We start from the raw sequence: 25,384 nt of genomic DNA, 5'->3' as shown, positions 1-25,384 counted from the left end.
CTTCCCTGCCTAGATGCAGCAGCTGCAGCTCTTCTTCTCAGCCCGTCAAACGCTGCTGTATGCTGGGCTGCAGTGTGGCCAGGAAAGTGCTTAAAATACAATTTTTTCTGTATTTTTTTCTAAGGGTGCATGGCTATGCCTCCTTTGATTAGGCCTTGCCCCCTGAAAAGCAACTGGGCTCAGACAGGCTCTCTACTGCCCTGGCTAGGAAGCATGCCATGCTCCCAGAGCCGGCCCTAGGCATAGGCAGACTAGGCAATTGCCTAGGGCATCTGGTATGCCTAGGGGCACAAGCAGCTTCTGCTGATTAAAATGATATGCGGCATGCCTATATTCTGTGTAACATTTCGTATACAGATACAGTCGCATACAGTATATAGGCATGCCACATATCATTTTAATCAACAGAAGCAGCGTGTGCATCCTAGCCACATAGCAATGCAAATAAGATGCATTTTCATAAAAAATAGGCGCCCGACATTAGCAGAGCTGCCAGTTGACTCACGCCAGGTACTATATGTGTCATTATGTGTATAAGGGCATTAATAATGTGTAACATATGTGTAAGGGACATTATGTGTGTCATTATGTGTATAAGGGCATTAACATGTGTGGCATATGTGTAAGGGAAATGATGTGTATATGGGCATTAATAAGGGTTGGCATAATGTGTAAGGCACATTATGTTTATAAAGACATTAATAATGTGTGTCATATGTGTAAGGGGGATTACTGTGTGGTATTATGTGTATAAATGCATTACCAATGTGTGTCATTATGTGTATAAGGTGCTCTACTGTGTGGCGTAACGTATAGAAAGGGCACTACTGTGTGGTCTAATGTGAATAAAGAGCAATATGGTGTGGTGTAAAGTGAATAAGGAGCATCTCAGTATGATGTTATGTGAATGAGGGGCACTACTGTGAGGAGTAATGTATATAAGGTAAAGTGGTACTACTGTGTGATGTAATGTGAACAAGGGACACTATCGTATGATACTTTGTGAATAAAATTGCACTACTGTGAGGCATAATTTGAACTGGGGGTACTATTGTGTGGCCATGCCCCTTGCCAGCAAAAACACATACCTTTTTGGGCTGTGCGTTGAATGTGCACAGTGTTCTTATTTAAATTACAGGGGGTAGGAAAACAAAAAAAAGGACTGCTATGGGTGGGGGGTGATGGTGCTGGGAAAGGGGTTCAGGGTCAGAGGCGGAACTAGTGGTGGTGCTAGGGGGCATCAGCCAAAATCTTGCCTAGGGCATCATATTGGTTAGGGCCGGCTCTGCATGCTCCTGTGAGTGGGTGCTTCTCATGCTAGACACGCCCAGGAAGTTGTTGTATCGGGGCCCAGGATTTCTCTTGGCAGCCCTGCCCATTAGAGAAAGATTTTGCTTTTGCGATTAACCCTGAATTAGGCCCAGAATCCGAAACAGAGTAGCACATCCTTTTACAGAAGGGAGGGAGAGGTGTATTACAGCATGATAGATGTATTTGTTCTGTATTATTAACATTGGCGTTTCTATAATGGGTGCAATGTGTGCAGTGCACAACATAGGCACACGCAGGGGGGGTTTCTGGTTGCCCAGAAACTTCCCTCCCCTTGGCAAGTGGCAAACTATGACAACAATAGCAATGGTATAGAATACGATTACTAGAGCTGCCGCCGCATCATGCAGAGCTGCTGCACATACCCAGTAGCAGCTTTTTCTACAAAGTTTGCTGTGTGTGTGGTTCTAGGCCCTCATTCAGTACACTGGACCAAAGAGTAGCTACTAGAAAGAAGAGACAGGAGCCTTACCATGAGGTGGGAGAATGTGTGCTTAGAAAGTGAGGTACTAGTTCCATAATGTTTGTGCCTTTATTATAGTAAGTTTAACCTTTTCCAGACCACTTATATTATTTACATAACTTAAATATGTTTCTTACAGCCTGTACTATAGATCAGTGGTTCTCAACCTCAGTCCTCAAGTACCCCCAACAGTTCATGTTTTCCAGGTCACCTAGCAGTTGAACAGGTGTATTTATTACTCACTGACACATTTTAAAAGACCCACAGGTGGAGCTAATTATTTCACTTGCAATCCTGTGAGGAGACCTGGATAACATGAACAGTAGCCAAGGGGGTACTTGAGGACCGAGGTTGAGAAACACTGCAATAGATCATCTATAATGATCCGCAGAGTTTAATATATGGAGATTGCATTTGGAAACCCCTCTCTAGAAATCCTGCGTTTGCCACTGCACAAGGGCCCCTGGGTCCAGAGGGGGCGCACACCACACACATTGCACCCATCGAGCGCTGCAGCTACGGCGAAAATCACAGCCAAAATGGCCGCTGCACATGCGCAGTAGTAAATTTGGTCTCCGGAACATGGTGTGCGCCTTGTTTCCAGAGGATTGGGCCCACCCGGAGTCTGCACAGGGGTCCCCTCCTCTGTTAAAACACCACTGATTCTTACAAGGGTGGTCATTCCGAGTTGTTCGCTCGGTAAATTTCTTTGCATCGCAGCGATTTTCCGCTTAGTGCGCATGCGCAATGTTCGCACTGCGACTGCGCCAAGTAAATTTGCTATGAAGTTAGGTATTTTACTCACGGCTTTTTCTTCGTTCTGGTGATCGTAATGTGATTGACAGGAAGTGGGTGTTTCTGGGCGGAAACTGGCCGTTTTATGGGCATGTGAGAAAAAACGCTGCCGTTTCTGGGAAAAAGGCGGGAGTGGCTGGAGAAACGGAGGAGTGGCTGGGTGAACGCTGGGAGTGTTTGTGACGTCAAACCAGGAACGACAAGCACTGAACTGATCGCACTGGCAGAGTAAGTCTGGAGCTACTCAGAAACTGCACAGAGATGTCTTTTCGCAATATTGCGAATCTTTCGTTCTCAATTTTACTATGCTAATATTCACTCCCAGTAGGCGGCGTCTTAGCGTGTGTAAAGCTGCTAAAAACGGCTTGCGAGCGAACAACTCGGAATGACCCCCATTGTACAAAAAAGATTGACAGTGATGTCTAATGTGAAAAGAAGCAGTTTAGTATTTGTAGGTTTCCCATAATATCCCTTTAAGATGGGACACCCATGATTTACACAGGTTTTGTGCCTGATTTAAACCAGGTGAAATAAATTTAACCAGCCGCGAACCTGTGGAAATCATAGGTGTCCCGGATTAAATGGATATTATGGCAAATGCAGAGCCAGATTAACAATGGTGCGGATAGTGGTGTGGTATGCGCGACCGGCCGTCAGGAGATCCCAGCGAGGGGGAAGGTGGCGAGTGCAGCAAGCCCCTTGTGGGCTCTGTGCTACTCTATGGGTGTCATGGACACCCACGAGTGGGAATATTCCCTGTTGGTCGGCATGACGACCGTCGGGATTGTGAGGGGGCGGGATGTAGTGGGAGATTACGTGACCGTCGGTCTCCTGACCGCCAGTCATATAACTACATCCCGCAGATAGACCTACAGCTCCAGGCCTCTATGTAGCTAGGCCTGCCATAATATCCCTCTAATCCGGGGCACCTATGATTTAAACCAGGTGAAATACAGGCTTGATTTAGCAAGCCACAGAACCTTTGTAATTTATACTATAGGTGTCCCGGTTTAAAAAGATATTATGCTAACCTTGTCATGTGATTGTCATGTAGACCCCTTAATCTAACTGCACAGTGGGTAAAACAGGCCTGCAGCTAGACTTTTAATACATTGCAAACTAGAAATTCATTATCAGTTTGTTTTAGAAATTCAGAGGACTTATATCAATGCTTGCTTGAGAAATGTCAATATTATCCAACTACAACTTTATCTTGCCAGGAGGGAGTTGTTCAAGGTTTAAAAAAAATGACCTCTTCACTAATGATGTAATTTTTCTTGAATTGGAATAAAGGTATCTGCCCGCAAGAATATAATGTGTCTGCTTTTCCCACTTATATTCCTTTTCCACTGCCGCAATAACCCAGGTTGCGGCTCAGTGGAAAAAATGCCCCTTCAAAAGCACAGAAACACGGGTACAGTGTGAAAGGGAAGAATACGTGTGACCTGAGAATAACCTGGATCGAAGGTTCAGTGGAAATGGGTTTTGACCCGGGTTGGAACTGTGTTCCAAAACCCAGGTTGGATCATACTACCAAGTTTTGGGAGCCTCCCGTCTGTTCCGGGAGAATCTACAAATATGGGTTGGACCCAGGATTTAGATGGGAAAGTGGTATAAGTAAGCTGGCTTGTTCACAAAATATGTCACTTGTACCCGTATGTAGCTGTTCTGGGTTACAGCGCCCAATCAGTTTGGGAGGAAACAAAATTAAATTGGTCTTATTCATTATCTCAAAATCTGGCAGATCATTAGGTGCAAACAGAAATCCAACACGCTGGGGTGAAATGAAGCGTTCTCAGGCAGATCTACACTACCTAGCAGAGTGCTGCAATTCCACCCATCAGTTCTAGCTATGTTCGGGAGGGTCTATTGGGGGAAGTGTGTTACAAATCTCACATCCATTTGACCTGTCCTCACTTCTAATTAATCACTGGTCAGCACATTTACCAATCTGACTCCTTTTCACAAGAAGGCAATACTCTGTTCCTGCTTTTAACACTAATTATCCAATTGTAATCACCTTGGTTAAATTTGCAACTGAATGTCAAAAATGCCTTACCTCCAGATAATTAACTCAGCCTTGGTGATTGCAGCTGGAAAACAAGTGTGAAAAGCAGACGTAGACTATTTTGTTACTGTGAAAAGAAGACAGTTGCCGGGAATAGGCCAGAATAACTCATGGAGTCTACCCCTTAGCCAATCCCCCCTAAAGCTTAAGGCGCTTACAAGTAAATGTGATATTTCATTCTGCAGATGTATTTGGAAAATAAAAGGAAAAATCAGTGGGAAAGTATACTGAAATGGCTTATCTTGAACTCCCTTACTGATCTGCCTTCCTAAAGCAATACCATGATGCATCAATTACATATATTAATTTGGTAATGACAGGGTTAAAACAAAATTACGGCTTTATTTGGTGCACTACTACCAAAGACTGCAATGAGGCATTAACCCTATGAATGCTAATTGAACCTATACGATACACATTTCCTATAATGTAATATAAAATTCACATGTAGGAAAGGAAGCAGGTACATGTTTAATAGCAGGAAATTACATATTACAGCAGAGCAGTGTAGAGAAAGCCATTTCTTTTATTCCCCAGGGCTATGACACATACAAGCTAGAGCAGTTGGCTCTTTAAATGGACTAGTCACAGACAAGGGGTAGAGTATGCGTTTTGAGGTCTTCAATACAGCAGATGCAGAGAGGGGAGTGAATGTAAAAGGAGAGGAGGAGGAGGGGGATGGTGAGCACCAGATTGTACCTCTGAGAGGGGAGCATCTGTCACTCTCCATCTTGCTCTCAGTACTAACCCAACCACTCCTGGTTCTGCTGCATCTCTGACTCCCAGCTTGGCTACGGCTCTGAGGTATGTCATGCCACCAAGGCTACACATTTAGTTGCAGCTGAGAAGGTGGCACCTGGTGGTTGGGTTGGGTGTGTGTGTGTGTGGTAGCTGGCTTGCAGCATGTGTAGCGTAGCTAGGACGAGATGCTGACTTTGCGCAGAGGCTAGCTTCTTTGTTCTGTGCACTGTGCTAACCTCACTGCAGCAAAACCACAGCCTAAGTGCACAGGTCCATCTCTCACAGGCTGATATGGCTGGGAAGCCAGCCTGAGTACACTTGTACTTTGCAGCCTGAAATGCCAGTGGCAGATCCACAATCGCTGTGTAAGGTAGGAGAGGGGATTTTCTATTTATTGTATAGGCGACCCACGTCTGAAATGTTAAAGTGTGTATGTATATATATATATATATATATATATATATATATATATATATATTTTATAGTGTGTGTTCAGGCTTAGAGCTGTATTTTTGTGGGTTGGATATTTTATTTTTATGCATGTTTTAATGCTTATAGCCAATTAGCCATCACACCCCATTCCCCGTAGCCAGCAATCACAGACATGAGATACTTATCTCCATGTTACTTTTTTTTTATTTTTTTATTATTATATTTGATTTCACTCCCTCCCCTCTAGAGTGTCAGCTCAGTGGCTCGGAGCCAGTGATATTTTATTCATCGCCACATTGTGGCTTCTGTAAAATCCGTATTGTAGAGGGCACTGTAGCAGTGCATGTCATGTGCTGCTGGGTTAAAGCTAGGCATCTATTCTATGCAGCAGAGTCGGGGTTAATGTACTGCAGCTGTAGATTAAATATTTATTTTTAAAAGCTGTCAAGTTTTTTTTGGTCCCCCACCCGGATGATGATGATGATGATGATTATTAATATTTATTTGTTTCTCTTATTGTCCTAGAACAGATGTGTTGCGTGATAAAAGTACCAGCCCTGCAATTAAACTCCCCCACATGAAATAATTGTAATTAAATCAATTTGCATCTGGTATATCCTATTCTTTCCATCTGCTTGTTACAGTGGAACTTAACCCTTTAGCTGCCTCTGGTCCCCGCCCCATCTTTACAGTGAGAGGGTTCAACTCTGCGTGTCTAATGCACATGTACCATGGGACAGATCAATGTCTATTGTTCAGGGATTAACTAATGCTATGCTGTACGGGCCTAAAATGCCATCCAGAAGACGGTGTTGCCTTTTGTGGCACTCATTTGGTTAACATTCTAAATGCAAGACCTCTTATCAGCTGAGAAATGTACAATGAACCAGAGCCAAGAACAGCATTACTTGGGATATTTTGAAAGGGTATTGATCTCCATTCTTATTTCTTTCCTCCAAACCCTTTAAACACTGCAGCTACACTCCTATTAAAGCATCTCTGTGTGAGATAATTGTAGGCCTGACAGATTGCTTTGCATAACAAAGAACATCCATCAAACAATGGGCATGTGCTGTATCCACTTTTGGTACCGTAAATCAGGTTTCTACTAGAGGATTTAGGGGTATACTTACTAAGTGGTGGTTTTGATTTGTATCTGTTGTCTGCCATATTTTAAAGGGCAATAATAGTAAATGCAAAATCAGGCTTATTGCCCCCTTAAATCTGGCAGTGAAAAAAAATTGTTTCTTGTTTGGGGTAAATCCACTGCTTAGTAAATACGACCCTTATACTTTAAATAGGGTGTGGGTGTAATGGTTTTAAAAGCTTCCCTATAATGTGTGGACTTGTAACTGCAGTATATAATTTGAGTCTACATGTAATTATCAGTTTTTCCATATGTCTGCTTACTAAAAAGCTATTATGCTCCAAATCATGGGGGGGGTTATTTATTAAAACTTGGAGAGCAAGTACCTACCAGTACGCTCCTAAATTACCTTTTTTCAAACCCAGCCTATACATAGTGAGGTTGAAAAGAGGTAAAATTCCCAACCCCTGTCCTCTAGGGGTGTGGTACATCAAATCGACAGTATCTAGGTCGACCACTATAGGTTGACAGTCACTAGGTCGACATGGATGGAAGGTCGACAGGGTTTCTAGGTCGACAGGTCTAAGGGTCGACATGAGGATTTTTTTTTTTTTGGTGTAGTTTTCTTCGTAGAGTGACCGGGATCCCAAATTAGTGCACCGCTTCGCTCGCCATGCTTCGGGCATGGTGCCTTCGCTTCGCTCGCACAGATTACCGTTCCAATCGTAGTCCACGTGGATCGTTAAGTATGAAAAAATTCAAAAAAAGAAAAAAATTTGAAAAACTCATGTCGACCTTTAGACCTGTCGACCTAGCACATGTCGACCTAGAAACCCTGTCGACCTTCCATCCATGTCGACCTAGTGACTGTCGACCTATAGTGGTCGACCTAAACATTGTCGACCTAGATACTGTCGATCTTCAGACCGGATCCCGTCCTCTAGGCACGCTAACTCCAGGTTTTAGTGATATCCAGGCTTGAGCACAGGTGGATTAATTAGCACCTCGGTTTTTATACGTTTAGGCTTCTGTACTGAAACCAGGATATGACTAAAACCTGGACTGTAAATGTCTTGAAGACCAAGACTGGGATTGCCTGCTATAAAGTGTCAGAAGCTGATTGGTTAGTACTATATCTCCCTACAAGCTTTGATAAATATCCTCCATGGTCTTTGCAACAGAAGAACTTTAACCAACAGGTCACGGGCATATAAATCAAGTTGACTGAATAGTGTGTTATACAGCCCGTAAAGAAACAGGTACACTTATTTCTCTCTTATATATACATCTTGATGGTAAGGGGGAATAAAGTACCTATGAGCAGAACTCTTTGGATGTGGGTATGTAGGTCTAGGGGCAGGTATGAGATTTGTGCAGCAGGCTGTGTCTAGGGCTGCTCTACACCTGGGCACTATTACGGCTGCATGCATGCTGGTGTTCAGTCTGTGATACCCCTTCAGATGCATTTTGTTCAACTTGCATTCAACAAAATGCATCTCGGACAGAACATATTGTAATTGAAAGGAACACACAGTGACTCGGGGCGGTGCATGCTCAGTGCTTGACTGAGAATAGACAAAAACCACTACAAGCTATGGCTATGCCTCATCCAATTCCAGGTTGAATGCTCAATGGCATATACAGTAGATGGGGAGGGGGATGCACAGCATACTGTAAGTGCAGCTTGCAGTATGCATGGTACCCTGAGTGATTGTGCGAGTGGCGTTTGTGATCAGGATAGGAGCCTGATCACTGTTAAACGTTCTGTTGAATGGAATACATCTAAAGCAGCGGGCAAGATGTACTTAAGAACCATGTAGATCCGCCCTGGAGCACTTGTAATCATGATGTAATGTTAACTAACATGCCACCTAGCATTAGATCAGCTCTCCCCTTGCCATGACTTAGCCCCTCCTGCCTGGAAGCATTAAATGATTGGTGTCTCTAATTTACCCTGGCAACCACAATAGAAGTTCTTTCACAGCATTCATATTAAATTGGGTGTACAGAATATTTAAAGCGTGTGCTTCCTGCTTCATAAAAATAGGTACTCCCACTTCAGGGGCATCAATCTAAATAGTTGCCTATGAGCAGTTTCTTTTGAATTTGGTATTTCTGGGGGCTCACCATATCTGTAATTCTCCCAAGTCAAGCCCCCCTTCCCCCACCATATAGTAGTTTTCTCTATAGTAGGTTTACTAAATCTGCTATTACGCTAACCCCACAGACTCTCAGATGTGGTGCTTGCCCCTCTTTCTGTCTTTTTATTAACATTAATATTTGCTCTCAAGTGATTACAAACGCCAAAAGTGCTACCAGCAGACTGTAGACATTGTGCATACTGTTAAGGAGATCTGAATGTAACCTTTCTTTCTTTCTTTCTTTTCTTTCTTTCTTTTTCTTTCTTTTCTTTCTTTCTTTCTTTCTTTCTTTCTTTCTTTCTTTCTTTCTTTCTTTCTTTCTTCTTTCTTTCTTTCTTTCTTCTTTCTTTCTTTCTTTCTTTCTTTCTTTCTTTCTTTCTTTCTTTCTTTCTTTCTTTCTTTCTTTCTTCTTTCTTTCTTTCTTTCTTTCTTTCTTTCTTTCTTTCTTTCTTCTTCTTTCTTTCTTTCTTTCTTTCTTTCTTTTCTTTCTTTCTTTCTTTCTTTCTTTCTTTCTTTCTTTCTTTCTTTCTTTCTTTCTTTCTTTCTTTCTTTCTTTCTTTCTTTCTTTCTTTCTTTCTTTCTTTCTTTCTTTCTTTCTTTCTTTCTTTCTTTCTTCTTTCTTTCTTTCTTTCTTTCTTCTTTCTTTCTTTCTTTCTTTCTTTCTTTCTTTCTTTCTTTCTTTCTTTCTTTCTTTCTTTCTTTCTTTCTTTCTTTCTTTCTTTCTTTCTTTCTTTCTTTCTTTCTTTCTTTCTTTCTTTCTTTCTTTCTTTCTTTCTTTCTTTCTTTCTTTCTTTCTTTCTTTCTTTCTTTCTTTCTTTCTTTCTCCAGCCCAAAGAGGTTCATTATCTTTCAGCAAAGGCAACACATTTTCTTAGAACTTGTGCAGTCACAAAAGCATGTCTTTGTGAGATTGTCCAGCAACATAGCAGGCGTAGCAAATATCAGGAGATACTTTATTGCCGATCTGCCAAGGCTGCTCAGACAAGAATATCCCAGCACAGTGTTTTTTATCGGTCTAGAGGAGAGGAAAGCTGGCCATCTGTGAATTTATTGCTCATTAAGGAATGGGACATCTGAACGAGTGGGTGTATGGGTTACAATAATGATTGTTTCCAGTTATGGGGCCTGTACCTTCTGTGGCACTTGAAGATAGTGAACATAAGGCAGGACTGCTTTCTGCAAGTGATGTGTTTTAGGTTACACTGGAAATTAAAAGGTTATTAATGTATAGTCCTTACAATAAACTCTTATTTTTATTTTCCTACAGTAATAACAATGGGGGCAAAGCTAAGTAAGAAGAAGAAGGGATATTGTCTTGGTGCTGGTAAAGATGGAGAGTCTACAGAAACAACAGAAGTTGAACCGAAAGAAACAGAGACTCAGGAGGGGCAAAAAGATGCAGCAGAACCACTTGGTGAAAAAACTCCCATTGACCAAACTAAGAACAATGGTGTAAGTGAGGAACCGAAAGCCCAAGCAGAGAAACGGTCCAGCACTGAGGTTACATCTGGTGAAACTACCAAAGAGAATTCCAACAAAGACCAAAAGCCAGAGAACAACCCTAGTACAGAACAAAAGCAAGTAGAAGAGACCAACCAATTGCAAAACAAATTGGAATATGTTGAGAGTTCAAGTACCACTCAGGAGAAGGCTTGTGAAGGAGCAAAGGATGAGAAAAGTCCATCTGGGGACAAACCTCAAACTGATTGTGACTTGAAGAAGGAAGAGTCAGTGGCTAAAGAAACTCAGGAATCCCTGCTGGTAGTGGAGCAGGAAGTTCCAGACATTATACAGCCAAACCAGACTGTGACCCAGCAAGCATCATCTGCGGTGGACAAGAAAGAAGTTGAGTCCAAACATGTAACTGAGCCAGCGACAAAGGTGGAAGTAGAAAAGGAGAAATCTCAGACTGTAATGCCGAAAACAGAACAAGTTTCCGAGCAAGCAACGAAAGAGGTTACACAGGTAGTGGATTCTGTGATCAAACCAGAACTATCTGAAAAAGTGCCTGAGGTTGTTGAGCTATTAGGCACTGAAAATGTTCTGGTAGAGCCTGTGTCGGTGGCAGATGTTGAGCTGGTAGAGCCGAAATTGCAAGAGCCTGTGTCTGTTTCTGATGTAGAGCCTAAATTGCAAGAATCTGTATCTGATCCTAAATTGCAGGAGCCTTTGTCTGTGCAGGATATAGAGCCTAAATTGCAGAAGCCTGTGCTGGATGTAGAGCCTAAATTGCAGGAACCTGTATCTGTGCCAGATGTAGAGCCTGCAGTGCCTGAACCTCTGAGGAAGTCGGTGGTAGTAGATCCTGAACCATTAGAAACCCATTTGCCAGTTACAGAGCTGGTAAAGTCTGAGTCAGACCTGGTGACAGAGCCAGTAGAACCTGCATTATCAGAGTCTGTGCTCGTGGAACAAATGTCTAGTAAACAGCCTGCAGATCCTGTTCCAGTGGCTGAGGGTGCAGGACCAGTGACAAACCCAGAAAGTTGCCCTGAGTCTGAGCAAGTATGTGAAATTAAGGAAACAAAAGAATGCCCATCTGAACAGTTGCCATCAAATGAAGTGCCTGATCATATTGAAGACAATACTGAGAATAAGGAAACTTTAGGTTCTGGTGATCAGGGTATAAATGCTGTAGAAATCCAGTCTATTTCTGAATCTGTACCTGCAGAGCAGACATCAGATGTGACTTCAGCTGAGCATAATACTGATCAAGAGGCTTTTGTAATGCAAAATGGAATTTCTGAGGACTCTGTACAAGATGTGCAGGCCAATGCCTCAGCAGTGCAGGAAGTAGAAGATAAGCAAAAGGGAGCAAAAGAAGAGGGCCTGGTCTTGGATAAACAAACAGAACAGGTGGGGGAGGATGATTGTAATGATTCAGCAGTGGTTATCTTGGAGTCCTCAAAGAATGAAACTGATCAAACAACCTTTAAAGCTACTACAGCAATCTGTGACCCAGCTGAAGATAAAACTGAGAATGAAGAAACTCCTGGCGAAGAACGGAAAGATGAAAAGGAGTCCTCTGCTCCGCAGATCATTAATAAACATGGTGTGGGCAATGGCTTGCCTCTCAAAGAAGAAATTAAGGTGCATATAGAGAATGGATCCGACAAAGACCTTCATGAGCTTAACGGGCAGGGTGAAGGCCATGAAATTCAAGTATGCAATGAATAAAAGCATGAGGTCCCCTCCCGCCCACCCCTTCTTTTCCCTTTTATTCAAAGGTTAAGTAATGCAAAACATCCACAATATGAACTGTATACATTTGTCTGTGACCAAATCCTTCATAAGAAAAAAAAAGACTAATTTACAGTTGTGAAGTAAAATTCAAAAACACTCTGGCCAAATTTTTTACTGTTGACTTGAACCCTTCGATTCTACCAAATTAATATAGCTTAATTTATTAATGTTAAGCTCCTAAGTATAGGAGTCTTATTTATATCAATGTTTTCTATCTTCTCATTGGACAAAAGTATTTACTATTGATGATTAAAATGCCAATTATTAGACAAGTGACCAAGGCCCATGATAAATTGTTGTGCGCTTAACCCGATGTTAAAAATGTCTTAACGCATGAACTTCACAATGTTTTTCCACAAATAAAATATCATATTTAAGTTTATGTTGTGGATTCATGCGTTTCCTATTTGTACAATGTAGTGGAAATGTTGGGAGTATTTAGGTTCACAATACCATGAATTGCAGGAACAATTTAGATTACTGGGCTATTTTAAGATCCTCATCAAAAAGGACTATGGCGTTGATGGCTATGTTTGCTCGGAATATATACGTCTTACCAGCAGATGGATGCCGGCTGTCAGTATACAGACAGCCACATCCTGTCTGTTGGAATCCGGCGAGTCCCCTTGTGGGTTCACTGTGCTGGCCATACTTCGGGCCCGGTGGCTCACCACAGGTTATATTCCCACTCGGTTGGTGGTGTGGACCCACCAACCGAGTGGAAATAACCGGAGGTGGGCGGGATTCCTGGGCGTCGGTATTTCACTAGCTGTTGGAATTCCGGCGTCAGTCTCTTGAACGCAGAGATCCCAAAGCCGTTATTTTAATTGCATCCCGTTTACTCCATAGAGTTCACTTTACATAATATTGAAAGTAAAATGTTATATTGTAGTTTTGCCCCAAGTGTGAAATGTTTATCTTGCAAACCTTCTTTTTTTTTTTTTTTACAAAGGGCTTTCTGTTGCCCTGAACACACAGGATGATTGTAACATAAAATCAAACTATTGCCTTAATTACTTTAAAAAGAAAACACTTTTGAAGTGCGAGTCTGGAAAATCTGTTTTTTGGTGCAAGTCTCAGAAGGGAAGAGCAGCTCGAAACAAGATGACTGTGAGGAAAGAGTTTCTGGAAAAAATGGATAGCTAGATTCAGAGGTTTTTTATTTTTATTTTTTTATTTTTTTTACAGTACTGTTTAAATCTTCACCTGCAGAGCTCTGAATATAAATGGTATGACCTCTGAAGATCTTTCCCAGTTGAAAGTATTGTGGCGGCAGCTGCATTGAAAGGAGACTTGTTCATAAGTTTCTTTAGCACTTGTTCTAGTGAGTTAGAAAATCTTACTGTGGAGGTGGCTCTAAATGGGAAGAGAAGGAACACATTCAGGTTAACACAAATATTGATTTTAAGAAAAGGCTGCTCCTCAATATGTTGTATTATCTCAAAACCTTATATTTCCATCTATAAATTTAATGTGTCTTCTATTATGCATACGTATTTGTGAATAGTAAGAATAAAGTAGACCTAAATGGAGAATAAGGAACACACACTAAATGGCAATTTTACAAAATGACAATTGTTGCCCTCCCTCTCCTTTCTCGCAAATTGCCACTAAAGTGATTTACACGGATATCATTTAGTAAATATACCCCAAGCACCGGTTATAAAGATGATTTTATAGGACAGATTTCAACTTTTATGTTAGGTAGAAAGGCCCAGATTTGTCAAGCCTTAGGAATCTATTTACTAAATACTAAACCTTGGATGGAGGTAAAGTGGACGGAGAGAAAGTATCAGCCAATCGGCTCCTAACTGTCGTTTTTCCACAAACCTAGCCTGTAACATGACAGTTATGGGCTGATTGGCTGGAACTTTATCTACATCCACTTTACCTCCAGCCAAGGCTTAGTAAATATAGACCCCTTAGAGCAGTGATTTCCAACCTTTTTTTTTACTCGTGGCACACCGAACAATATCTTAAAATTCCCAAGGCACACCATCGGTTCCCCACAGAAAAAAACAAAACGCACACATTGGCCCTCACAGCAAAAAAAAATAATCCACACATACATTGGCCTACACAGAAAAAAACTCACATTGCTCCCCACATAAATCATATTGCTACCCACATGAATTATTCACCTTGTCCCCCCCCCCCCCCCCCATAAATCCTTATTCTCCCCACATAAATCCAATTGTTCCCCACAGTAGAAACCCCCCCCCCAAATATTAGCCCTTTCCTGTCAGCTGTCCTCCCTGTCCCTCAGTGGTGGGGGTTGTTCATAGTGGAATTCTACGAATACTGAGCAGCAGGCGGTTGGGCAGGTGTGGATGTGGGTGGGCAAGGAAAGCTGTGTATGCAGGTGGGTGGGCTGGCTGAGTGGTGAGATGCGGCGGTCGTGACCGATATCACACCGCCGCGTCTTCAAGGCATACGTCACGGCCGGAGCACGACTGATCCTCTAAGAAGAGCCCGGGCCAACAGTTCACTCTGAAGGTGCAGGAAGCTGCTCCGGCTCTGCGGCACACTGGTTGAAAAAGCCTGCTTTAGAGTGATAAAGTACCAACCAATCAGCTCCTAACTGTAATTTCTCTGACGTCCTAAGTGGATGCTGGGACTCCGTAAGGACCATGGGGAATAGCGGCTCCGCAGGAGACTGGGCACAACTAAAGAAAGCTTTAGGACTACCTGGTGTGCACTGGCTCCTCCCACTATGACCCTCCTCCAGACCTCAGTTAGAATCTTGTGCCCGGCTGAGCTGGATGAACACTAGAGGCTCTCCTGAGCTCCTAGAAAGAAAGTATATTTTAGGTTTTTTATTTTACAGTGAGATCTGCTGGCAACAGACTCACTGCAGCGAGGGACTAAAGGGAGAAGAAGCGAACCTACCTAACTGGTGGTAGCTTGGGCTTCTTAGGCTACTGGACACCATTAGCTCCAGAGGGATCGACCACAGGACCCGACCTCGATGTTCGGCCCCGGAGCCGCGCCGCCGGCCCCCTTACAGAGCCAGAAGCAAGAAGTGTTCCGGAAAATCGGCGGCAGAAGACTTCTGTCTTCAACAAGGTAGCGCACAGCACTGCAGCTGTGCGCCATTGCTCCTCATGCACACCTCACACTCCGGTCACTGATGGGTGCAGGGCGCTGGGGGGGGGGGGCGCCCTGAGGGCAATATAATACACCTTGGCTGGCAAATCATCACAATATATAGTCCCAGGGCTATATATGTGATATATTACCCCTGCCAGAATCCATAAAAAAAGCGGGAGAAAAGTCAGCCGAAAAAGGGGCGGGGCTATCTCCCTCAGCACACTGGCGCCATTTTTTCTTCACAGTGCAGCTGGAAGACAGCTCCCCAGGCTCTCCCCTGTAGTTTTCAGGCTCAAAGGGTTAAAAAGAGAGGGGGGGCACAAAATTTAGGCGCAATATGTGTATACAAGCAGCTATTGGGGGAAAAATCACTCAGTTATAGTGTTAATCCCTGCATTATATAGCGCTCTGGTGTGTGCTGGCATACTCTCTCTCTGTCTCCCCAAATGACTTTGTGGGGTCCTGTCCTCAGTCAGAGCATTCCCTGTGTGTGGTGTGTCGGTACGGCTGTGTCGACATGTTGGATGAGGAAGGTTACGTGGAGGCGGAGCTGAGGCCGATAAATGGGATGTCGCCCCCTGTGGGGCCGACACCAGAGTGGATGGATAGGTGGAAGGTATTAACCGACAATGTCAACTCCTTACATAAAAGGCTGGATGACGTAACAGCTGTGGGACAGCCGGCTTCTTAGCCCGCTCCTGCCCAGGCGTCTCAAAGGCCATCAGGGGCTCAAAAAACGCCCGTTACCCCAGATGGCAAACACAGATGTCGGCACGGAGTCTGACTCCAGTGTCGACGAGGTTGAGACATATACACAATCCACTAGGAACATCCGTTACATGATCTCGGCTATGAAAAATGTGTTACACATTTCTGACATTAACCCATGTACCACATAAAAGGGGTTTTATGTTTGGGGAGAAAAAGCAGCCAGTGTTTTGTTCCCCCATCAGATGAGTGAATGAAGTGTGTAAAGAGCGTGGGTTCCCCCGATAAGAAAATGGTAATTTCTAAAAAGTTACTGCTAGCGTACCCTTTCCCGCAGAGGATAGGTCACGTTGGGAGATATCCCCTAGGGTGGATAAGGCGCTCGCACGTTTGTCAAGAAAGGTGGCACTGTCGTCTTGGGATACGGCCACTTTGAAGGAGCCTGCTGATAAAAAGCAGGAGGCTATCCTGAAGTCTGTATATACACACTCAGGTACTATACTGAGACCTGCATTTGCCTCAGCATAAATAGTGCTGCTGCAGCGTGGTCTGATACCCTGTCAGATAATATTAATACCCTAGACAGGGATAATATTTTGCTAACATAGAGCATATTAAAGACGTCGTCTTATATATGAAGGATGCACAGAGGGATATTTGCCGGCTGGCATCCAGAATTAATGCAATGTCCATTCTGCCAGGGTATTAGAGACCTGGCAGTGGACAGGTGATGCTGCCTTTAAAAGGCACATGGAGATTCTGCCTTATAAGGGTGAGGAATTGTTTGGGGATGGTCTCTGGGACCTCGTATCCACAGCAACAGCTGGGAAGAAAGATTTTTACCTCAGGTTTCCTCACAGCCTAAGAAAGCACCGTATTTTCAGGTACAGTCCTTTCGGCTTCAGAAAAGCAAGCGGGTCAAAGGCGCTTCCTTTCTGCACAGAGACAAGGGAAGAAGGAAAAAGCTGCACCAGACAGCCAGTTCCCAGGATCAAAAATCTTCCCCCGCTTCCTCCGAGTCCACCGCATGACGCTGGGGCTCCACAGGTGGAGACAGGTGCTGTGGGGGCGCGTCTCGGGAACTTCAGGGACCAGTGGGCTTGCCCACAGGTGGATCCCTAGGTTCTGCAAGTAGTATCACAGGGATACAGGCTGGAGTTCGAGGCGACTCCCACTCGCCGTTACCTCACATCAGCCTTGCCTGCTGCCCTCGGAGAAAGGGAGGTAGTACTGGCGGCAATTCACAGCAGGTGAAATCAAGGTACCCCTCCTTCAACAAGGCCGGGGTTACTATTCCAAAATGTTGTGGTACCGAAACCAGACGGTTCGGTGAGACCCATTCTAAAATTGTAATCCTTGAACACTTATATACGAAGGTTCAAGTTCAAAATGGAATCGCTCAGGGCGATTATTGCAAGCCTGGAGAATTTCATGGTATCACTGGACATCAAGGATGCTTACCTGCATGTCCCTATTTACCCTCTTCACCAGGAGTACCTCAAAATTGTGGTACAGGATTGTCATTACCAATTCCAGACGTTGCCGTTGGTCTGTCCCCGGCACCGAGGGTATTTACCAAGGTAATGACCGAAATAATTATCCCGTACTTGGACGATCTCCTTATAAAGGCGAGGTCCAGGGAGCAGTTGTTCGTCAGAGTAGCACTATCTCGGAAAGTGCTACAACAGCACGGCTGGATTCTGAATATTCCAAAGTCGCAGCTGGTTCCTACGACGCGTCTACTGTTCCTGGGTATGGTTCTGGACACAGAACAGGATAAAAAGGGTTTCTCCTGGAGGAGAAGTCCAAGGAGTTGTCGTCTCTAGACAGAGCCCTCCTAATACAAATACAGGTGTCGGTGCATCAATGCACGCGAGCCCTGGGAAAGATGGTAGCTTCTTACGAAGAAATTCCATTCGCCAGGTCCCATGCAAGGATCTTCCAGTGGGATCTGTTGGACAAGTGGTCCGGGTCGCATCTTCAGATGCATCGGCGGATAACCCTGTCTCCAAGGGCCAGGGTGTCGCTGTTGTGGTGGCTGCAGAGTGCTCATCTTCTAGGGGGCCGCAGAGTCGGCATACAGGACGGGGTCCTGGTGACCACGGATGCCAGCCTTCGAGGCTGGGGGGCAGTCATACAGGGAAGAAACTTCCAAGGACTATGGAAAAGTCAGGAGACTTCCCTACACATAAATATTCTGGAACTAAGGGCCATTTACAATGCCCTAAGTCAGGCTAGACCCCTGCTTCAACACCGGCCGGTGCTGATCAAGTCAGACAACATCACGGCGGTCGCTCATGTAAACCGACAGGGCGGCGCAAGAAGCAGGATGGCGATGGCAGAAGCCACAAGGATTCTCCGATGGGCGGAAAATCATGTGTTAGCACTGTCAGCAGTGTTCATTCCCGGAGTGGACAACTGGGAAGCAAGCTTTCTCAGCAGACACGACCTCCACCCGGGAGAGTGGGGACTTCATCCAGAAGTCTTCCAAATGATTGTACACCGTTGGGAAAGGCCACAGGTGGACATGATGGCGTCCCGCCTCAACAAAAAGTTAAAAAGATATCGCGCCAGGTCAAGGGACCCTCAGGCGATAGCTGTGGACGCTCTGGTAACACCGTGGGTGTACCAGTCGGTGTATGTGTTCCCTTCTCTGCCTCTCATACCCAGGGTAATGAGAATAATAAGAAGGAGAGGAGTAAGAACTATACTCATTGTTCCGGATTGGCCAAGAAGAGCTTGGTACCCAGAACTCCAAGAAATGATCTCAGAGGACCCATGGCCTCTGCCGCTCAGACAGGACCTGCTGCAGCAGGGGCCCTGTCTGTTCCAAGACTTACCGCGGCTGCGTTTGACGGCATGGCGGTTGAACGCCGGATCCTGAAGGAAAAGGGCATTCCGGAGGAAGTTATCCCTACGCTAATTAAAGCTAGGAAAGAAGTGAACGCAAACCATTATCACCGCATATGGCGGAAATATGTTGCGTGCTGTGAGGCCAGGAAGGCCCCAACGGAGGAATTTCAGCTAGGTCGATTTCTGCTCTTCCTACAGTCAGGGGTGACTATGGGCCTAAAATTGGGTTCCATTAAGGTCCAGATTTCGGCTCTATCGATTTTCTTCCAAAATAGAACTGACTTCACTGCCTGAAGTTCAGACTTTTGTTAAGGGAGTGCTGCATAGTCAGCCCCCGTTTGTGCCTCCAGTGGCACCGTGGGATCTCAACGTGGTGTTGGATTTCCTGAAGTCGCATTGGGTTGAGCCACTTAAATCCGTGGAGCTAAAATACCTCACGTGGAAAGTGGTCATGCTGTTGGCCTTGGCGTCGGCCAGGCGTGTATCAGAATTAGCGGCTTTATCATGCAAAAGCCCTTATCTAATTTTTTATATGGATAGGGCGGAATTGAGGACTCGTTCCTAATTCCTTCCTAAGGTGGTATCAGTTTTTCATGTGAACCAACCTATTGTGGTGCCTGCGGCTACTTGGGACTTGGAGGATTCCAAGTTACTGGACGTAGTCAGGGCCCTGGAAAATATATGCTTCCAGGACGGCTGGAGTCAGGAAAACTGACTCGCTATTTATCCTGTATGCACCCAACAAGCTGGGTGCTCCTGCTTCTAAGCAGACTATTGCTCGCTGGATCTATAGCACGATTCAACTTGCACATTCTGCGGCTGGACTGCCGCACCCTAAATCTGTAAAAGCCTATTCCACGAGGAAAGTGGGCTCTTCTTGGGCGGCTGCCCGAGGGGTCTCTGCTTTACAAATTTGCAGAGCGGTTAATTGGTCGGGTTCAAACACTTTTGCAAGAGTCTACAAGTTTGATACCCTGGCTGAGGAGGATCTAGAGTTTGCTCATTCGGTGCTGCAGAGTCATCCGCACTCTCCCGCCCGTTTGGGAGCTTTGGTATAATCCCCATGGTCCTTACGGAGTCCCAGCATCCACTAGGACGTCAGAGAAAATAAGATTTTACTCACCGGTAAATCTATTTCTCATAGTCCGTAGTGGATGCTGGGCGCCCATCCCAAGTGCGGATTGTCTGCAATACTTGTTTATTGTTATTGCCTAACTAAAGGGTTATTGTTGAGCCATCTGTTGAGAGGCTCAGTTATATTTCATACTGTTAACTGGGTATAGTATCACGAGTTATACGGTGTGATTGGTGTGGCTGGTATGAGTCTTACCCGGGATTCAAAATCCTTCCTTATTGTGTCAGCTCTTCCGGGCACAGTATCCTAACTGAGGTCTGGAGGAGGGTCATAGGGGGAGGAGCCAGTGCACACCAGGTAGTCCTAAAGCTTTCTTTAGTTGTGCCCAGTCTCCTGCGGAGCCACTATTCCCCATGGTCCTTACGGAGTCCCAGCATCCACTACGGACTACGAGAAATAGATTTACCGGTGAGTAAAATCTTATTTTTTCAAACCACAGCCTGTAACATGTCAGCTAGGAGCTGGTTGATTGGTACTTTCACTGTGCAATTTATCACTCTCCAAGGCTTGATAAATCTGGGCCAAAGTCTGCTGTAATCATCTAATATAAAATCAGGCCCCATCAAACAGTGGCCCTCATTCAGGTGTGGACAGGGTAGCTGCTCATGCAACTAAATACCAATGTTCGGTACTTTGCGCTGGACCCGAACTGCAATGTCTGTCGCACTACGGCATCGGACTGGCGGTGCTTGACAGTCTTATGCTGTTTGGGAGTGGCGACGGCCTCCGTTTCTCCAAACAGAGGTATGTTGTTGCTGTTACAGGGGAGGGACAAGGGCAGGATAACCAACTTAGGATGGAGATTTGCTGTCCTCTAGGTAGGACTTGTGGCAACCGGCTTGTATGACCCTACACAGCGTGCTGATGGTGCCGGGGAAGATCTGATACTGTGTCCTTGGACTCAATTCAGATCAGTAATGCAGCAGGAGGCGTGACGACCCCTTCTGCATTACCATATTAGAGTTATTGCTGCGGCTTCTTTTATGTAAGCAGCAGCGATAGTCCCTCCAATCACATATGAATGAGGGCCAATGTTTGTTGTCTCTTATATTATTAATTTATATGTATTGGGTTTGTTAAAGGAGAAGAATACAATGTACTGGCTGCAGTATATGCGTGTGTTAATCCATTATCAATATTTAACCCATCTATGCAAACCAATAACGTTTAATTTGGTAATTTTGGTTCAATAATAGAATTCCACGTGGAACGACCAGCACAGCCTCATGTAAAAAGATGGTGTAGACAGGAGCACTAATACCCCTTTTCCACTGAAGTCCCTAGTCCAGTCCATCATTTGGGACACTGTTCCAAACTGCGTCAGACCCAAGACATACCGCTCTTCCACCACGGCGTCGAACTGTGTAATTTCTGGATCAGTGCCATTCACAGGGCATACGGGTGCAGTGCTGGTGTTTGGAGATGACATCAGGCAAAATCCCGGGTTACCTGCAAGTGCACGTGCAGCAACCACTGGATTTTGGTTATACCCCTTTCACACAGAAAACGAAATTCCCGGGTGAAGAAGTTCCACCCAGTAGTTTGCCGAAAACACGGCTTTCTGTGTAAAAGTGTCAACCCAGATTGAAATTCTCGTGACTTCGACCCAGGAGTTTAACATGGTTGGAGAGCCGAGAATTTTGACCCAGGTTGCCCCTTTCACACAGACGCATCACCCATTTTGATCCACAAATTACTGGGTAGAAATTCTTGACCCGGTCATTTGCTTTTCTGTGTGAAAGGGCGGTGGGTCCAGGAAGAGTCCGGCAAAACGACCCAGCAGTGAAATGCCAGGTAGTTGCCGGGATTTCTGTCTGAAAAGGGTATTTGTGTGAAAGCAAAACAATCTGGACTGAGTCCTGGGTCCCTGATCCTGCTGTTTACCAGGATCGGGGCTGAGACCTGGGAATTTGCCGTCTGCTAGACCTGGCATATTTATGGCTCTTAATTGTGAAGTGGGAAAAGGGGTATTACTCATGCAGTGCTTACAGATTTTCAACATGGCCTGCCCTGACACACTCGCCTAAATAAACTGGGATACAGTCGTTAGGTCGACCACTAAAGGTCGACATGAGTTTTTCACATTTTCTTTCAGTTTTTGGACTTTTTCATATTTTACGATCCACGAGGACTACAACTGGGAACGGTAACCTGTGCCGAGCGCAGCGAGGGGACACAGTGCACTAATTGGGGTTCCCCGTAACTTTACGAAGAAAACGTCGCCAAAGAAGTCTAAAAACCCATGTCGACCTAATGACCATATCGACCTAGTGACCCTGTTAACCTAATGCATGTCGACCTTTAGTGGTCGACCTAACAACCCATACCCAATAAATGTATTCTACTTTCAGAGGCCAGGTCTTCAGCCATGTTTAACAGGCCCCTGATTATCATGGTACACTGGTGTAGCCTAAAACAATCAACATTTGTCTGTCACAGCATCTTCCATTGTCAAGCATGGTACATCTAAGTGATAGAAAAAACCCAACAACCTTGTATGATGCTTTAATGTTGTGTTCTTTAATTACTCTCATTCCAAGTCATTGACTTTTATGAGGTCAATTGACAGCATTTGTTAAATAATGTTTATTAATGATCTTTAGGTAGCTATGAATAGGGACACTTGTTACAGGGTTAAAAAGAGTGCACATTGCAATGACCAACAATTAGCTGTTTTGTTTTATATCCTGTACTAGGGCCAGAACAATGCAACATGGTTACAGTAATACAGATTTGTAAGGATGGGAAGCATTATTTACATTACATCAACTCGCACTTTATAATTCTACCAAAGACAAGTACAGTAAGGGAGTGTTTGGGCAACTGAGGAAAGGTGCAGACCAGCATAAATGCATAGGGATTCAGTATGTTTTACTGGCGGGCAGGATGCCAGCTGTCCAATATCCTGACAGCGGCATCCTGTCCGTCAGAATACCGGCAGCGGGGATAGCGATAAGAGTCCCTTTGTGGGCTCGCCATGCTGCAGGCTCATGCAGGATCTATTCCCATGCTATGGGTGTCGTGGACATCCACTAGTGGGAATAGCCCTGGTGCGCTGGGATTCCGGCTGGCGGCAATGTTGGCTGGCGGCAACCTGGCGATGGTATCCTGACCGTCGGGATCCCGACAGCCAGCAAATGACTCATCCCTTGCATAACTGTATAACCGGGAACGTCATTGTTTGTAGTTGGACAGGGTCAAGTCCATACAGGAGGATGACTGGAGCTGACAATAGCAAACAGCCTGTGATTGGCTCTTTGTGGCTAATGAGAAGTGCTGTCTTTGTTGCTTATGCATAAATGATGCTTATGTGAGTATGTTTAAGTAAATGCTTTTTTTTTCTTTTTATTTACTGTACATATACAAGACCAGGAGTCTTTTTTTTAATTTTTTTATTGATGTCAAATAGTGAATGCGTTGTTTACACATAAAATAACTGGTTTACAACGTGGCTGCAAGTGGGATGTGTCAGTTACGTGTCTAGTATACCCTGGACAAATATGCTACTGATGCTGACCACAATGCATCTCTAGCTATGCATGCAAATATACACTTCATGAACAAAAGTATTTGGCTACACCTCTTAATTATTGGATTCAGGTTTTAATCAAACCCGTTGCTGCAGGTGTATAAAATCAAGCACCTAGCCATGCAGTCTCCATTCAAGCGTGGTACTGTGGTAGAATGCCACCTTTGCAATAAGATGGTTTGTGAAATGTAATTCCTGCTTGATATTCCATGGTCAGCTGTATGTGATATTGTTAAAAAAGTGGAAGCTTTAAGGAACAACAGCCACGAAGCAGAAGACCACGTAAAATCACAGGGTCAACGAATGCTAAGGCGCATGGTGCATAAGTCACCAACACTCTGCTGATTCCATAGCTGAATAGTTCTGAACTTCCACTGGCATTAATGTAAGCACAAAATTAGTGCGGCAGGAGATTATTGGAATGGGGTTCCATGGCTGAGCAGCTGCATGCAAGCCTCACATCACCAAGTCAAATGCCAAGCATCGGATGAAGTGGTATAAAGCACCCCGATACTGCACTGTGGAGCCGTGGAGACGTGTTCTTTGGAGTGACAAATCACAGTTATCTGTTTAGCGGTCAGACGGGTGAGTCTGTGTTTGGCGGATACCGGAAGAACGTTACCTGCCTGACTGCATTATGCCAACTGTGAAGTTTGGTGGAGGACGGATAATGGTATGGAGCTGTTTTTAAGGGTTTGGGCTAGGCCCCTTATCTCCAGTGAATGGCAATATTAATGCTTCACCATACCAAGACATTTTGGACAATGCTATGCTTCCAACTTTGTTGCAACAGTTTGTGGAAGGCCCTTTTCTATTCCAACATGACTGTGCTCCAGTGCACAAAGCAAGGACTATAAAGACATGGGGGTAAATTTACTAAGGTGGGAGATTTTTAGAACTGGTGATGTTGCCCATGGCAATCAATCAGATTCTACTTACCATTTATCTAGCTGCTTCTAGCAGATAATAGATATAATCTGATTGGTTGCTATGGGCAACATCACCAGTTCTAAAAAACTCCCACCTTAGTAAATTCACCCTATGGTTTGATGAGTTTGGTGTGGAAGAACTTAACTTTCCCTATCAAGCATCTTTGGGGTGAACTGGATCGAAGATTGCGAACTAGGCCTACTCACCCAACATCAGTGCCTGGCCTCATAAATGCTCTACAGAATGAATGGGCACAGATTCCCACAGAAACACTCCAAAATCTTGTGGACAGCCTTCCAAGAAGAGTGGAAGCTCTTATATCTGCAAAAGGGGGACCAACTCCATATTAAAGTGTACAGTATGTATTTGAATACAATGTCATTACAGTCCCTGTTGGTGTAATGGTCAGGTGTCCAAATATGTTTTGTCCATATATAGTGTATTTGTGCCAAAAATCTATGAGTAGCCTCAAAATGAATGTAATGTGGCAATAACATAACTTAAGTCAGAGTTTGGTAAATGTGGCTGGAAGATAATGGACATCGCCTTATCACAGTGGCTATTCAATCTGGCTCAGGGGGTAATTCAGATCCGAACGTAGATGTGATAAATTTAGCATATCTACGATCAGTTTCTCTGACATGCGGGGGGACGACCAGCACAGGGCTAGTCCACCCCACATGTCAATCAGGCAGAGACGATCACAGCCCTGAGATGCTGTTAGCATCTCACTGGGCCTCCCGGGGTGCGCGGGCGCACTCCACAACGGCCTTCAGACTGTGATCGCAGTCTGAATTACCCCCTCAGTCTGGTTATCTGCACATGTGGTCAGACTGGCTG

General features: G+C 44.5%; 2 protein-coding genes across 10 annotated transcripts in view; one reads left to right on the top strand and one right to left on the bottom strand.

Annotated features, from left to right (window-relative positions):
* The first annotated feature begins 5,215 nt into the window (after window positions 1–5,215).
* LOC134969539 (probable serine/threonine-protein kinase kinX) lies at window positions 5,216–12,681 on the top strand. Of its 3 annotated transcripts, none has more exons than XM_063945554.1 (2): window positions 5,216–5,459; window positions 10,324–12,681. In XM_063945554.1, exon 2 carries the CDS (start codon window positions 10,332–10,334, stop codon window positions 12,231–12,233), a length of 1,902 nt encoding a protein of 633 aa, XP_063801624.1. In that variant the 5' UTR covers window positions 5,216–5,459; window positions 10,324–10,331; the 3' UTR covers window positions 12,234–12,681. The 3 variants fall into 3 exon arrangements, with proteins under 3 accessions (XP_063801624.1, XP_063801623.1, XP_063801625.1); XM_063945553.1 differs by lacking the exon at window positions 5,216–5,459 and adding an exon at window positions 5,573–5,761; XM_063945555.1 differs by lacking the exon at window positions 5,216–5,459 and adding an exon at window positions 5,575–5,766.
* Window positions 12,334–25,384, bottom strand: part of TERB1 (telomere repeat binding bouquet formation protein 1) — a 569,128-nt gene continuing 556,077 nt past the window's right edge. For 5 of the 7 annotated variants that reach the window (XM_063945548.1, XM_063945546.1, XM_063945550.1 and 2 more), the window contains one exon: window positions 13,468–13,655. In XM_063945548.1, coding sequence (XP_063801618.1) covers window positions 13,639–13,655 — 17 coding nt within the window. In that variant the 3' untranslated portion in view covers window positions 13,468–13,638. Of the gene's footprint in view, window positions 13,425–13,465; window positions 13,656–25,384 lie in introns of those variants that run through there. The other 2 variants (XR_010189500.1, XM_063945551.1) reach the window with 2 other exon arrangements.

Source organism: Pseudophryne corroboree, chromosome 11 (assembly GCF_028390025.1).
Source record: "Pseudophryne corroboree isolate aPseCor3 chromosome 11, aPseCor3.hap2, whole genome shotgun sequence".
Taxonomy (NCBI): domain Eukaryota; kingdom Metazoa; phylum Chordata; class Amphibia; order Anura; family Myobatrachidae; genus Pseudophryne; species Pseudophryne corroboree.
Note: the sequence above shows the minus strand (reverse complement) of the source record. Positions and strands in the feature narration are given on the sequence as shown.